Raw genomic sequence first — 14,050 nt, forward strand, 5'->3', positions numbered from 1 at the left:
ATCTCCTAGAGTACCCTTGGCATTCAAACAGAAGATTTTTAGTGCAGAGTGGCCCAGGCTTCATCACAAAATGCCACTTTCAAGGTTACCTCTGAGATCAGTGCAGAGCTTTAACACAAGCAAAAATACTAATATAAAAATCCACGATCAAAAATTGCTAAATATATTAGTGACTAGGAAAATCAGATAAACATATTTGCCATCTTAATACAAAGAATTGCATCAAACATGTTTCTCGGAACAAACCAAGAAGATAAACCGGCTTGAGTTTCCAACAAGAAAACATGCACTCGAAGACATCAATCAAAGCACATCCACATCAAAGCAACAACTGAAGACCATTAAACTGCAGAAAAGTCAGCGAAACACAGTGTGATATGAGTCAATTCATGCTTTTGTGTAAGCACCGCATCTTTGTTATACTATTGGTGAACAGAGCTAAGAATACTGACAGTATTTACAAAACTCAACAGCAAAATGTAGGTCAGATCTGACCAGGTATCTTGCATTAAATCGGTCTTGCAGACATCTTTTTCTTCCCCTGAGTTTTGAATTCACAACACTATTTAAAATGAATTACCCATTTACCATATCTGTACTGACACAGAGCTTGCCTTGGGTCTAAGATTGAACTGAAATGGCTGCATGCTCATGGTTGTGTTACTATGTTACCTAAGTAAAAAGGCAGTCTGCTGCCCTAAGGCTGTAGCACACTGACCTACATCAATGCACCATTGCTTTAGAGTCTAATTAGTAGAACTTGAATGCCTAGCGTTTGTCATGTTTGGCTGGTTTCTTTATTGTTGCATGCATGATTAATGCAACTGTACTTTAAATGCTAAATGACTAAACCATTTGACTGGAGATGATGATCATCCTATTTCGTTTAAGGATTTTGCTTATCTAAAGCAGGATTTTAAAGTAAAATTCTGTCATCATTTACTCACACTCATGTTGTGCCAAACCTGCATTTTCTTCTGCGGAAACAACATTGTACCCCCTTAACTGTTATTGTATGGGCAAAAAAACCCCCCAAAAAAACAGACATTTCTCTGAATATCTTCGATATTCCACAGAAGAAAGTCATACAGGTCTTGGATGACATGAGGGTGATTAAGTAATTAGAAAGTTTTCACTTTTGGGTGAAGTATTCATTTAACTTCAAATCATGAGTAGCTTCTAAATTGTAGCTTCAACACAGCTTTACACAGAGTGTTAAAGGAGATAACTGTCATCAAACAGATATTTTTTTTAGAAAGGCACATCCAAAAATGCCCTAAAGTAAAGGTGTCTAAGATCATTAATCCCCCAGTTTCACAGACAAGGATTAAGCCTGGTCCCAGACTAAAATGCACGTTTGAGCTGTCTTAACTGAAAGCAACTTGCACTGACATATACTAAAATATGTGTCAGTGCCAATTGTCTCAAGATGCACACCAATTTTTTTTTTTTTTTTTTCTAAGGAACATTTATAAAATCTACTTAAATGCCCTTAAAGGCCTAATTCCTGACTTAATCTGAGCCCTGTCTGTGAAACTGGTCTTAAATATACTCTTGCAAAACACTTAATTGTGACATTCATAATTTTAATGTCACTCTCTACTAACACAGTGCCTAAAGGTTCAACCCTGTACACTGTAAATCACTCACATAGCAGAAAGCAGAAGCCACTGCCAGATGGTTCCTTTAATAGTGAGAGTGAAACAAATGCACAAGCGGTAATTAAATTCATTAGCACTTACCCATCACCTTTATTGACTAATGTTTATTAAAAGATTGGTTAACCTTTTAAATGACATCACATATGAACGTATAAAGCTGTGTATCTTCGTAAAAAGTTTAGTGAGTATGTATGTATGTCAGAAGTCTGGCGAGTAAACAAAAAAAAAGTACTAGCCAAGGTCTATTACCAATGTGTGTGTATGAGGGTTAAGGTTAGGCCTCTTAAAAGCTTAGACAAATTCTGACTCTTACAAAAGGCCTTCAAGCTCCGCTCAGGATCAGGTCATTGAATCTGGAGTCCAAGAGCATAATAACATGCATGAACCCTGCTGATCCAGACATTGAATTCATACTGATATATTCTGAATGGTTCATGCAGCATATCAGTAATACAGCAGAAAGCTACAAGATAAAACATATTCACTGACATCATAAATAATGTACATATTCACCAATGTGTGTCATTCAGTGTGGTACTGTTTTTCACAGGCATTTCTGTAGCGGTGCCATTCACAGGCGTGCAAAGCATAAAAGTGAGGGGATTCGGTGTCGTGCACACATTAACAAATCATTTCAGGCATATAGAATACCCCCCCCCCCCCCCCCCAACCCCCCCCCACCACCCCCCCACCACCCCACACACACACTATTGCATGAGACTGTGTGCAATAAAGCTCTGTCATAGCGGTTCTAAAGTAGGCCAAGGCAGAAAAAGACTAGAATCTAAGAAGTGAGCATTTTTGGTGCTCTGTGCATGGGATGGCACTCAAAAATAATGCCAAGCTTTACAGAAAAAAAAAAAAAAAAAAAACAATCAATGGGAATTAAGGAAAGCAATGACCCTTCAGACAGATCATTTCTATTCGCCTTCCACAGGCGTGGACGTGCTGCCATGCTTCATCACTGTAAGGGTGCATAGTTAGGTAATCTACTATATGATGGCTAGAAAGAGGAAACACTAGCCTGAGCTCCAACTACTGGAGAGGATACAAAGCAGCCAGCACTCCTAGATCAGAAGATTATTTACACTAAATTAATCTTACCTAATAAATATGAATCAATCACAATCTCTTAGATAATATTCAGTGAATGAACTGATGAAATCATGTTGAGAGTCAAATATTTCAAGGGCTTTGTTCACACTACACTCAACTATACCCCCTCTAGTTTTCTAGTTGTATATTTTGTCACAAAGAAATTGTGAGTTAAAAAAACCCTTATCCTTCATCTTTATCCATTAAATCACAAACAACTGGAAAAGTCATGGGGCCTTTGAATATTGTTGTGGAAAATGGGGGGCCTTTGAGTCAAAAACGTTGAGAATCACTAATCTACAGTATACAATATTATGTAATTTGTACTGTGATAGTTACAGTACATGCTATTTGTACCTGTTTTAATGTACACTGCACCTTCTCTATTTATATTACTTGTCATTCACATTGAGTGGTCCATCTGCACTACTTCAAACTCGCACTATGACCCTCACTTTTTGAAATATTATTATATTACTTTTTACAAATTTGGTGATAACTGTGTTTCATTGGTACTGTGCTGAGAGTCACTAACCTAAAATGAATTTAAACCAATTCACTACAATGCATTTTGCATGAAAAATAAATAAAAACTTGACATCTATATCTGACTTAGTTCCTCTGTCTGAATCATTTTAAGATTTTTCATATTAATATTTTGGAACGAGTTTGTAAAAATCTGATTTTGATATTCAGTTACAAGCAATTAATTATATTTGAGCTGAAAATGGCAAAAAAATTATAATAATCTGGCAGCCTGTCTGAACAAAGCCCAAGAGAGAAGCTATTTTCTACCCTACACATCCAGTTTTAGAGCTCAGTATAGATTGTTTAGAGTGCAACCCAATTTTTATTTTTATTTTTTTAGTCTGGGCAATAAGCAAGTGTTATTGGGAGAAGAGCAGGGCAAGGGGGTAAACATAGGTTCATTTTGTTACCATGGTTAGCACCCGGCCACCGAGGTGAAGAACAGGAAGGGCTTTGATCACCTGCAACAATGACGAAGTAGAAATTGACAGACAGAAAAGAGAGAGAGAGACAGAGAGAGAGAGAGACAGAGAGAGAGAGAGAGAGAGAGAGAGAGAGAGAGAGAGAGAGAGAGAGAGAGAGAGAGAGAGAGAGAGAGAGAGAGAGAGAGAGAGAGAAAGAGGGAGACACGTCAAACAAGAGGTATTTCAGGAGTTCGTAACCAATTATCCACTCTGAAACTCTCAGTGTTGTCAAACCTCAGCCCACACACTCATCAGAAAAAGAAAGAGAAAGGCTGAAAGAGAAAGAGAGAGAGGACGAGCGACACCGAGCACAAGAAAGCAAGCGATGAGAAAGAAACAGAGTACGAGACAGAAGAGAGAGAAAGAGCACTGGTGAGGTTTAATCTACACACTCTCTTCTCTCCTAAATGTCAGTCTTATTCAAACAGATGTCAGGGAGACTGGGCCACAGCGCTGGATGGAGTAGGTGAGCTCTGAGCATGGATGGCTGGCAGGCTCTGTCAGGGGGCAGCACTTGGGGGCTGAGTGGGAGACAGGTTTGATACAGCATGACACCTTACTTATTCATGCCCTCTTATTAGACCTCAACACTGACACAAGGGATCATGGGAAGAACTTTTTTTGTGAGACAAGATAAAGTAAAGCCAGAAAAATAGTGCAGGGACAAATCAGTGCTGCTGAGCATGCTGATATACTGTATGGAGATTAGGTACATTTGATACGGCGATCTAAAGTTCCCCCTCATGCATTTCCTCCTCAGAGTAGTGATATCTTTTGGCATGTTTTTCTTATCTGGCTTTTCTAATTTTGTTTTTTTTGTCAGTCTGTACACAACATATATCTCACTACATCCCAGGAGAATTTCTAATGACACAAGCGGGTTTATGCACCGTAAGCATGCATGGACAAGGACTTTGGGAAAAGAGTGACTGATTGGGGTCATCGTACGAGGCTGTTCTGGAAAGCTACAGCAGTTATAGACACTTGTCTGCCCGTCCTTGGCATTTCAATTCAATGTAGCACCTACAGCAGGTGGTCCGCTTCTCCTCCCCTGGGTCAGTGCGATTCATCATGGCAGGATGGAATATGTTAACATTAAGATTATGTTAAACCATCCTCTAAGGACTCAGAGGCTACAATCAATTTCAGTAATCAGTGACTTATAAATGGTAATGTGGCAATGAATCCATTATAAAAACAGTTTCGGAGTGGAGACCTACAATTTTACATTGTTAAAAGGATACAGTATAGTTCACCCAAAAACAGAACATTTCCTCTTCCTCACTCTGAAGAATGTACACTGTTGTTCGAAAATATTTTTTTATTAATACTTTTATTCAGCAAGGATGCATTAAATTAATAAATAAATAAAAAATGTGTTTCTTGAGCAGCAAATAAGCATATTAGAATGATTTCTGAAGGATCATGTGACTTTTATGTTGTTGTGCCCTTTTTAAAGCAAAACAGCTCTAGTGCACATTCAAAATGTCTCCTTTTGCATTCCATGCCAGAAAGGTCATACAGGTTTTGTAACAATATGAGGGTGAGTAAATGACAGAAATTTCATTTGTGGGTGAACTTTACATTTAAAGGCACCTGGAAATGTAAGGCATGAGAAGGTGGAGCAGTCTTACCATTGCGTGGGGTTCGTTTCCTGCGGTCACGGAAGGCTGCTCCAGACTGCAAAGCCTCCATCAGGCTGTCCATCACACCCGTCTCGTCACCTTCTGTAGAGAGGAAAGAGTTGCCTGTCAGAGCTCAATTACATGTAGAACACATGCACATACAGTATACTCCAACTCGCACATACCACGCACTGTTGTCAGGCTACAATAAACCGAGTATGGGAGTAAAAGGAAAAGCAAAAACAGAACAGCAAAAAAGAAAGGCAAATGGTGCAGAGGGCAAAAAGAACCAAAGATAACAACGTGTCTCCCTAAATGCACAGACGCTTCGAGGCGGTGGCTAACGTATGGAGAGGAGCCAGAGGATGGAAGTGTTCACTGATGGCCATTGACAGGTATTAGCTCTGCGGCTTGCACAGGGGAGCTAAGTGCTCTTTACCAAGATTTAGTGTGGAGCCGGTCAATACTGGGGCTTTTTATCATTGTTCGATGACAGTGGGATGTGTCTCGAAAACGGTCATGCCACCGGAGTGCAACGCATCTCCCGTCAAATGGGCCTTGACTTCTAAAAGACAATGAGATGAGCGGCTCACTCAGTGAAAGGATAAATCCCGAAATCAAATTTTGGATTTATTAAATTTTTTGTAGAATATGGAGAAATAAGAGACCTCTTAACTGTCTAACATTTTAATGACGACATCCCTGGAATAAGATGATCCTCATTGCAGACCTCTTTCTTAAAATATAAAGGCTGATTTATACAGTTTGAGAAAAATAGCAAGTGTGATATTATAAAGACAAAATGTAATTAGGATACTATATCAATTAACATTGTTTTTGTAACCATTTTACAAAAGTAAAAAAAGATTAAGGTAATTTCTAAAATATTTAACATATTATCATATAATTAATACTTCATTAATAAATATTTTCTATGAAATTAATGACACAATTTAATACATAAACTTTCAGAAAATAAGGTACAAAAGCTATGTACCCTTTCAAAAGGTACTAATATGCACCCTTAGGGTACTGGTACTGCCCCACTGACAGCTTTTGTACCTTCTGATAGTCTTTTACTTCCACTTGCAAAGTTTTAATGCATTTTCTTTTTTCTTTGCATGGGCATATGGCACAGAACATCCAAAGCATCGGTCAACGGTGGGGTTCAGAAATAATCTTTTGGTCTTTTATCTGGGTCATCTATCTTTACCCAGCATTAATGAGACCGAGGGTCCCCACTATATCATAGTGGTCCAGCAGAGGCATTATTTTAAACTAGAATCATTACTGTGACTTATTGTTGCGTGTGGGATCGTTTCATCAATTCTTTTGTGTACATGATCGAGTCGTTCTCTGGAAATATTTAGTGAATGGGTTGGGATTTCGACGTCTGCCTTGGCAGAGAGAAAGCGTCTGTGGCAGAGATGCCGGTAGCTTTAGGCAGCAGTTTCAGGCGTGTTAATCAATCTTTTGTTTCCTCGCACAGTCAAAGTAGATGACAGTCAGCAAATTGAATTTATAAAGAGGAAGAAAGTTGACACGGCTACATAATTAATTTCAGAAAATGCCACACACTCGCTACACTGAGGCAGAACTGCACGAGTGCATTTTCCATTGAAAGCAGCAGGAGCACAAGCACTTATACATGATACAACTGTACACATTAAACAAAGCCAAAATATGATGAAAATGAAGAAACAAACAGCAGCAGTGGGATAAAATAAAATAAATAATACTGGAAAATCAAAGAAGAGGTTCACTGTGTTTAAGAGCCACCCAGATTAAATCAAGCTAATTAAACTAACTGTTCCAGAACAAACCAGAGCAGAACAAGCATGGCTTATCTCTAATTGCTCTTCAACACCTTGGCTGATAGCTTTGCTCATTGGTTTAAACCAGGACATGCATCTCGCTGGCTCTTTCCACCGAGTGTGCCATCGTCCTCTGGAAGCAATGACAGTTCCTAAAGTAGCTGTATCCCAAAGTTTGCGTCCCCAAAACACGTCTACATCCATCTGATGTCCAATCTGGGTGTTCAGGGGGCAGGTAAACATTTATTAGAGGCACCGTGATTCCGGAAACTTCTCGACAGCTCCCTCATTTCCTTCGTTTTGGAGACCTAGACATCACAAGGGGCACCTGACACTTTGATCAATTTGTCCTACTTCTTGCTTGCTTAACTGTAACACAATTCATCATCTGCAATGGCCAGGACAGGAGAGCTGGGAAGGCTGGGTTCAGAGGATCTCAGACACAAGAAAGCAAAATTACTAAAATGGGAAACACACTCCCAAGCGACCCATGGCTGCTCCATTAACAATGTCCTTTTGGGCCATGCTTCTACGAGAACCAGCTGGGCTCATGATCTCTCCACATGGACCTGTGAGGAATTGCCAGAGCATGTGGTCTACATTATTTTTCTGTCTCATCAGTACGGGATGTATTAAAGTAGGCATGAAACAGAAGTTTTTCTTCCATATTACGTTTTCCGAGTGAAACGACTTCTCAAACAAGAAAACAAATTATGGCAGGACTTGATTTTGTCCATCAGGAATTGACTGGATGGTTGTTGTTCGCTATTGCTGTGATCTCTTGTGACAGGTTGTCTCGCCCTCGCGCTACTAAACATATCATCAGAGAAGAGGTGTAGTGTTGCTGGTTGCAACAGCACTGCTGGACTGCATAGCTTTCCAGCAGACTTGGAAATTAGGCGCCAGTGGTTGCCGCCTAGAGCTCAAGTGTGCAACCTGCATTTTACGCAGGATTGCTTCTCCAACGGAATAGAGGTGGAAATGGGCTTTTCCACACAGCTCGCGCTGAAAAGCGATGCAGTGCCAAACGCTGCTCCTCCTGCATGAACTCCACCACCGCAGCGGTGTCTTGATGTGAGTGATCATATATATTTTAATCACAATTTATGGTTAGGCTAAAGTTAATCCTCTGGGGTCGACAAACGCGCCGGCGCATTTTGCTGGGTTTTTTCACATGCGCTATTGACATCAACTCTATAAAACTCATGTACTTTACGTCGTCTTGCGACCCTGTGAGTCACTCTCCATTTTAGAGTCTGACAGCAGCTGTCAATTAATCCGTCACTGCGGGTCTCAGGTGCATGCCCCCTGCTCAGCCCCGCCCTTGGTTCGTCCCCTCTATCTCCACTGGGGTTTGCCCACTTTTCCAGCATTTTTCAAATATTGCCAGTGGGTGGAGTCAGGCTCTGACCAGGGGTTTAGTTACCCTTTAATAACTTTTGAACTGTAAGGGGTAGAAACAAAATTCTATTTTCCTTGATTCAGTGGCTCGTGAAAATTTTCAGACAAATTTAAAAACATACTTTTTCGAACTCCTCCTACACCATTACTCACATTTTCACGAAAATTTAACCAGATACTCTTCAGATCACGGCGGTAAAATTTAAGGAATTCAAGTCGATTCGTCAAACCGTTCTCAAAAACTTGCCTGACGGCACATGCTACTGCTAACCAGGACGTCAAGATCACTTCAGTGGTTTGGGAAAAACACATAAAAGTCCTGGCAGAAAACGATGCATAAGGATGTGGTGTAACAACGAATTATTTTTTTTTTTCCGAAGTGTTAACAACTTAGTGTTAACTAATAATTGTTGCAAACTGGTACTACCAACAAAATATTAGTGCATTCCTGGAACTGGGCGTCGTTACACTACATCTTTATGCATCGCTTTCTGCCAGGACTTTTACGTGCTTTTCCCAAATCACTGAAGTGACGTCGACGTCCGGGTTAGCAGTAGCATGAACCGTCAAGCAAGTGTTATTTAAATAAACTCCTGATGTACTTACAAACTTTCCAATGCCTTGTTTTATGAGTACAGAACCTATTTGTACTACTGTATAAGTTTGGTACCATTCCGAGCATTATTAGTGGGGTAATTTACGAGATACATTGGAGGATCCATTAGGGCCTGCACTAAGCCATCCGACTGAGTTATCTAAATAAGCTCTAACTTTAATAATGTTCAACCAAGGAAAAAAAGGCTTTGGGAGTTGTTTGGCTCGAGGTCATGGTGCAAAGGACCCTAGGTTGATTTTACTCTAAACCATCCCTTTAATGTGCCTTCTTTGTGCTTGGCCCCTTAATTGCTGCTTGCAGCTATATTTAATATTTATTGCTGCATTGGTGCATATACAATATTAAATATAATTTTTCCTTGAGTGAAAAAAAAAAAAAAAAACGTTGGAAAACATGTTTTGATTATTTAACTAGATTTTGCTTCTGGATAAAGTTATGCTAAATCTCACTCTTAAGGTTATATCAGAGAAAATATATAATTATTGAGAAATACACTATTACTATGAGATTTAAAAATGTTCAGCCATATCAGCCAGCTTTATTTGGCAAAGAAATGTTTCAGACAACGAACTTCAGGAGCATAAAGTGAAACTCTTCAAACAGCTAGTCTTGTATCTGTATCTCCTCTGTTGTCTGTCTTTTTCTGCCACCTATCTCTTTACTGTCAGGGTATCAGGTGGTTCTTTGCCCCCTCAGGCTCCTGCCAAATGAACCAGAATGCCCTGGGGCCTTCTTCAGTCTCTCCAATATATTTATGGGTGCACTATCACATTTTTAATTAGGGGATAACAAGTACAGCCCTCTGCCGGATTTGTGAACTTCACACATTAGATTAGCTTCCCAAACAAGCACCCTGGCAGAGGGTAGGAGCTTATCTTCCAGGACACAGGGGAGAGAAATGGGGGAGGAGAGAAACAAAGTGAAGTGTCACAACGACTAAGAAGTAGCAGTGGGGGAGAAGGGTTAGTGTGTTAATGCCCAGGCTTGTGTAGCTCGCAGTGTGTGTGCGAGCGTGGCATCACAACATCTGGAGGACTGAGTCATGGAGAAGGACTGCCGAAGTGAGACTGTGCAGGTCGTAAAACCCCGTGAGACACTCAACAGAGCGGACGGGCTGACATTTAATTATTTCTACAACGTATGCACGTGCATGCTTGGACTCGCACTCTCGCTCCCTTCCTTTCTCATGGCTGATATTGACACCAAGCATCTAGTAATGCCTGTGTGCCACTGTATATGCAACTGAGCTTTGCTAGAACACTGACTTTGCAGCAAATCACCAGGATTAAGAGATTATGGTGTATATGAAATCGCTCCGCACACCACAGCGTTAAAAGAAGCAGAAACAGGTTTTTTTTCTGCAGTGTCACATCAGCAAAACCTGAGTTCAGTCTGTTCAAGACAGAGGCGGGCTGAGGATAAAAGGTTACGGTGATGTATTCATCATACATTAACACCAGTTAAACAGAGGCACTTGAAAGAGCCAGATGTCTTTCGTGTCACTAAACTGCCTATCAAATGCCAAAACATGCTTTGAAAAAACATGCATTCCTATAAATAAACAAAATGTAGCAATTTAACTACAGAAATACTGATTAGCTATGCAATATAAATAGAAATACATAGATTAGCTATGTTTTCATTCAAGACGCTAATTTTATTTTATAAGAAAATTCTGAATAAAGCAAAACAACAAAATAGAAATAAGTATATAATAATAATAATTAAATAACAAACAAACAAAACTAAATAAATAAAGCACGCAGTGTGTCCAACCCATGTATTCAATAAATCAAAATAATCATTTCTGGGGAAAATGAAAAAAGTTGTTGCCGCTGTGACAATTGTCTTGTGGAATTTTTTTTAAGCAACTACCTCAATTGAGTGTATTTTGCGCATATTTTGTTTGCATCTAATTTAATGCCCTAACATTTTTATGAAAATATGTGGATGAAACCCAGCTAGTGACACCGAGAATCCACAAGAACTATATATTGTGTGAATATATCTTTACATATATGTATATAGAACTACTGATACACAAGAAATATATTCTCAAAATTGTACTACATCTGTATTGTACACCATACCTCATTTCTACATTTCAAACTGAGCCATTACAACAATAATGCAGCAGCTCATAAATTCAAGCCCGGTTCATAAATTCAACCTGCTATCTGTCCACGGTGATGAAAAACAAAAACTAAAAACAAAAACAAAAACAAAAACCAAAGAGGACTGACTGAGAACTCAATTTATGTTGGTGCTCCTGAAGACGATTGCTCCAGGGAGGCTAAAACACATACAACTTTTGCCTCTAAAATCCAAACAACAAAGATCCATCCAGAGGACATTATATCTATTACTGTGTCCTCCCAGTGACCGGCCTACAGCCACAGACCCCCAGCTCTCATTTCCACATTAATAGAAGCTAAAAAGCATCTTGCAGCTCCCTGCTCGTGTATATGAGTAGCATTCACCGTCTTTGTCCCTTCTTGTCCTTCAATTTTTTGTGAAAAACATGTTAATCTATCTGTCACCCTGGAGAAAGGCACCTGTGCAATTAACCTTGCGCATATGTGGCGAACAAAGCCCTGCGTCGAGGAGCCAGGTGCATTTTGGACTTGCTTCCCGCCTGCCACTCTTTGTCTGAGAGATTCCTTTTCACCGCAGCTGCAGAAAGTGCATTAGCAGTGAGAGTTCAACAGTCCTGCCGGTTCCAGCCTCGCACCTGTTATGAGGTGCTGTCTCTCTGGAGGATCTGACACGAGATATGACACTGTGACCTGTCAGCTGGCCTGCTGGAGTGAGAGCTCCAAAGCACTCTGAGAGAATGAGCACGGACTCAGGAGTAATGAAGAAGATGGATGTGGCACCAGACCGGCATTTTGGAGCGTTTTGCTGGAACAGCTTGATGTGAAAACCCACTTATGTCTGTGTGTAATTTAATTAGGGATGCTCACACATCCCCTCCTTGAGCGGGGCACTCCCTCTTTGAGTTCACATAGGCGCCAGGGGGTCTAGGCCTTAGACAATGAGAAGCGGAATAGGGGACCAATGAGACTAGCGTTTAGAGATGGCCAGAGCAGATAATTACTCCACCCAGGTTAGGTCTGTCCCTCGTTCATGCCGTTTTATTGGTCGGCAGGGAGGAGATGGAAGTGGATTAGAGGGTGATGCTATTTCACAACCAGCAAAGAGACAGAAACTCCTGCGTCCATGAACCATAAATAAAGAAACAAAAACAAAAAGTGGACGGATGCTGTACGGCTCTGCATTAGAGGATGTCAGAGATGTTTGGTTTGGAAGGAGGAAAATTACAGAGCAGAAGGAAAAGGTAAAGTGAAAACTCCAGGAATAGGTCTGGCTTTTAAGAGGCCGAACCATTTGCATATTCAGCTCACAAGGAGAAATACAAGATAGCTGAGATCTGTAGTACGTGCTACACATTTTTCTTGCCATCTTTCCGTATGCTAATGAATCACCACAGTGGTTTATCAGGTTGGTGATGCTTAGCGATTGTTCCCTGCTCTCCTTGCCATCTGCTTGCCGAGATCACAGACCACATGAGCCAGGCTTATCTGAGAATACACTTCATAAATCACTGCACGAGTCCGACACTTACTGGATCTCGTAAGGAATTAGACAAAGAGATCACTGTCTTTCTCGCTATAATGTAATCCCTATGTATGACAAACAAAACACCTGCGTTTGAAGAACTGTTGTTGTCCTGTCAAAAACCATCATTCATTTTCTTCTCTGAAGATTTAGGCTTTGAAAATGCGATGCCCAGGCTCTGAGCAGCGAGCTTAATTATTTTTGAGTGACTGCAGAGTGGCTCTCCAGGTCCGAACTCTTGACGAGAAATTATCAGAATGTAGAACACCCATGGCTGTAAATTAATGACACGCAACAGTGCGAATGTGTGCTCGGAGAGCGGGAGGGTGCTGGCGGTGGAGGGATTCTCAGATGTATCCTCTCATTTCTGCTATGACCTGAGGGAGAGTGGGCTAAATTAAGTTAAAGAGGCTTAAAGTGATTAGGACATTTAGTGCTACCCTAATTAGGGTTGGCTGCACAAAACAGCATTACAAAAAGGAAAAAAAAGTGTCTTATTTAAGGGGAAAAAATGACATATATTTGAAGATGGAAATATTCTCTAAAGGAAAATCGGGGAGATGAAAATGAACATTATCATGGAATAATCACAGCCTCTATATCTCTTCATTTCAGAATGTGGAGTGGGACGGGCGATATTAATGGAAACATGTTGGGTTTTCTGGATGTCACCATGACTTATACAGATGCTTATCTTGATAAATCAATGACTTTGCTCCTCGCACGTTAGATATTTAGAGACGGCTAACGCATCTCTGGCAAGACTGATGGCGAAATTCGCCATGCTATCATCGCCTTAAGGCACAGGGGCATCCGGCTGCTGATACGGCACAAGCTAATAAGCAGTTATTTATTAGAATTGATGCACTACAGCAGATAAGCTTGGCGCCCTTGTTGGCGTATTTCAAGGTAATGACAAAAAAATTCACAATGCCAGCAGTCGCACACTCCAAGATTTCCTGAGTGGAATTTGCTTATGCTTGGGATCCAGCGGGCTTTGGAATTTAACGTGGCATTCTTCAAAGGAGGATTGAGCTCCCTGACAGTGGGTGTAAATAACACTGAAGAGCTGATGGGGAACGCTGATATGCATATAGGACAGACACTCATTTCTCGGCACCGACACTGAATCCTGCAGACAGCCCAGATTTAATATGATAGTTAAAATACAGATAATGACATGCCATAGTCGGCTCAGCATTATGCAGCGGTACTTATCTGGTTGACT

At 40.5% G+C, this 14,050-nt stretch overlaps 1 protein-coding gene across 7 annotated transcripts in view; it reads right to left on the reverse strand.

The window, feature by feature from the left end:
• Positions 1-14,050, reverse strand: part of diaph2 (diaphanous-related formin 2) — a 444,655-nt gene that overhangs the window by 40,377 nt on the left and 390,228 nt on the right. For 6 of the 7 annotated variants that reach the window (XM_084132527.1, XM_084132524.1, XM_084132525.1 and 3 more), the window contains 2 exons: positions 5,383-5,475; positions 3,695-3,745 (listed from right to left, as the gene is read on the reverse strand). In XM_084132527.1, the coding sequence (XP_083988653.1) occupies positions 3,695-3,745; positions 5,383-5,475 (144 nt within the window). The remainder of the gene's footprint in view (positions 1-3,694; positions 3,746-5,382; positions 5,476-14,050) is intronic. The other variant, XM_084132530.1, reaches the window with a different exon arrangement.

This window comes from Abramis brama, assembly GCF_963993115.1.
Source record: "Abramis brama genome assembly, chromosome: 13".
Lineage (NCBI taxonomy): Eukaryota > Metazoa > Chordata > Actinopteri > Cypriniformes > Leuciscidae > Abramis > Abramis brama.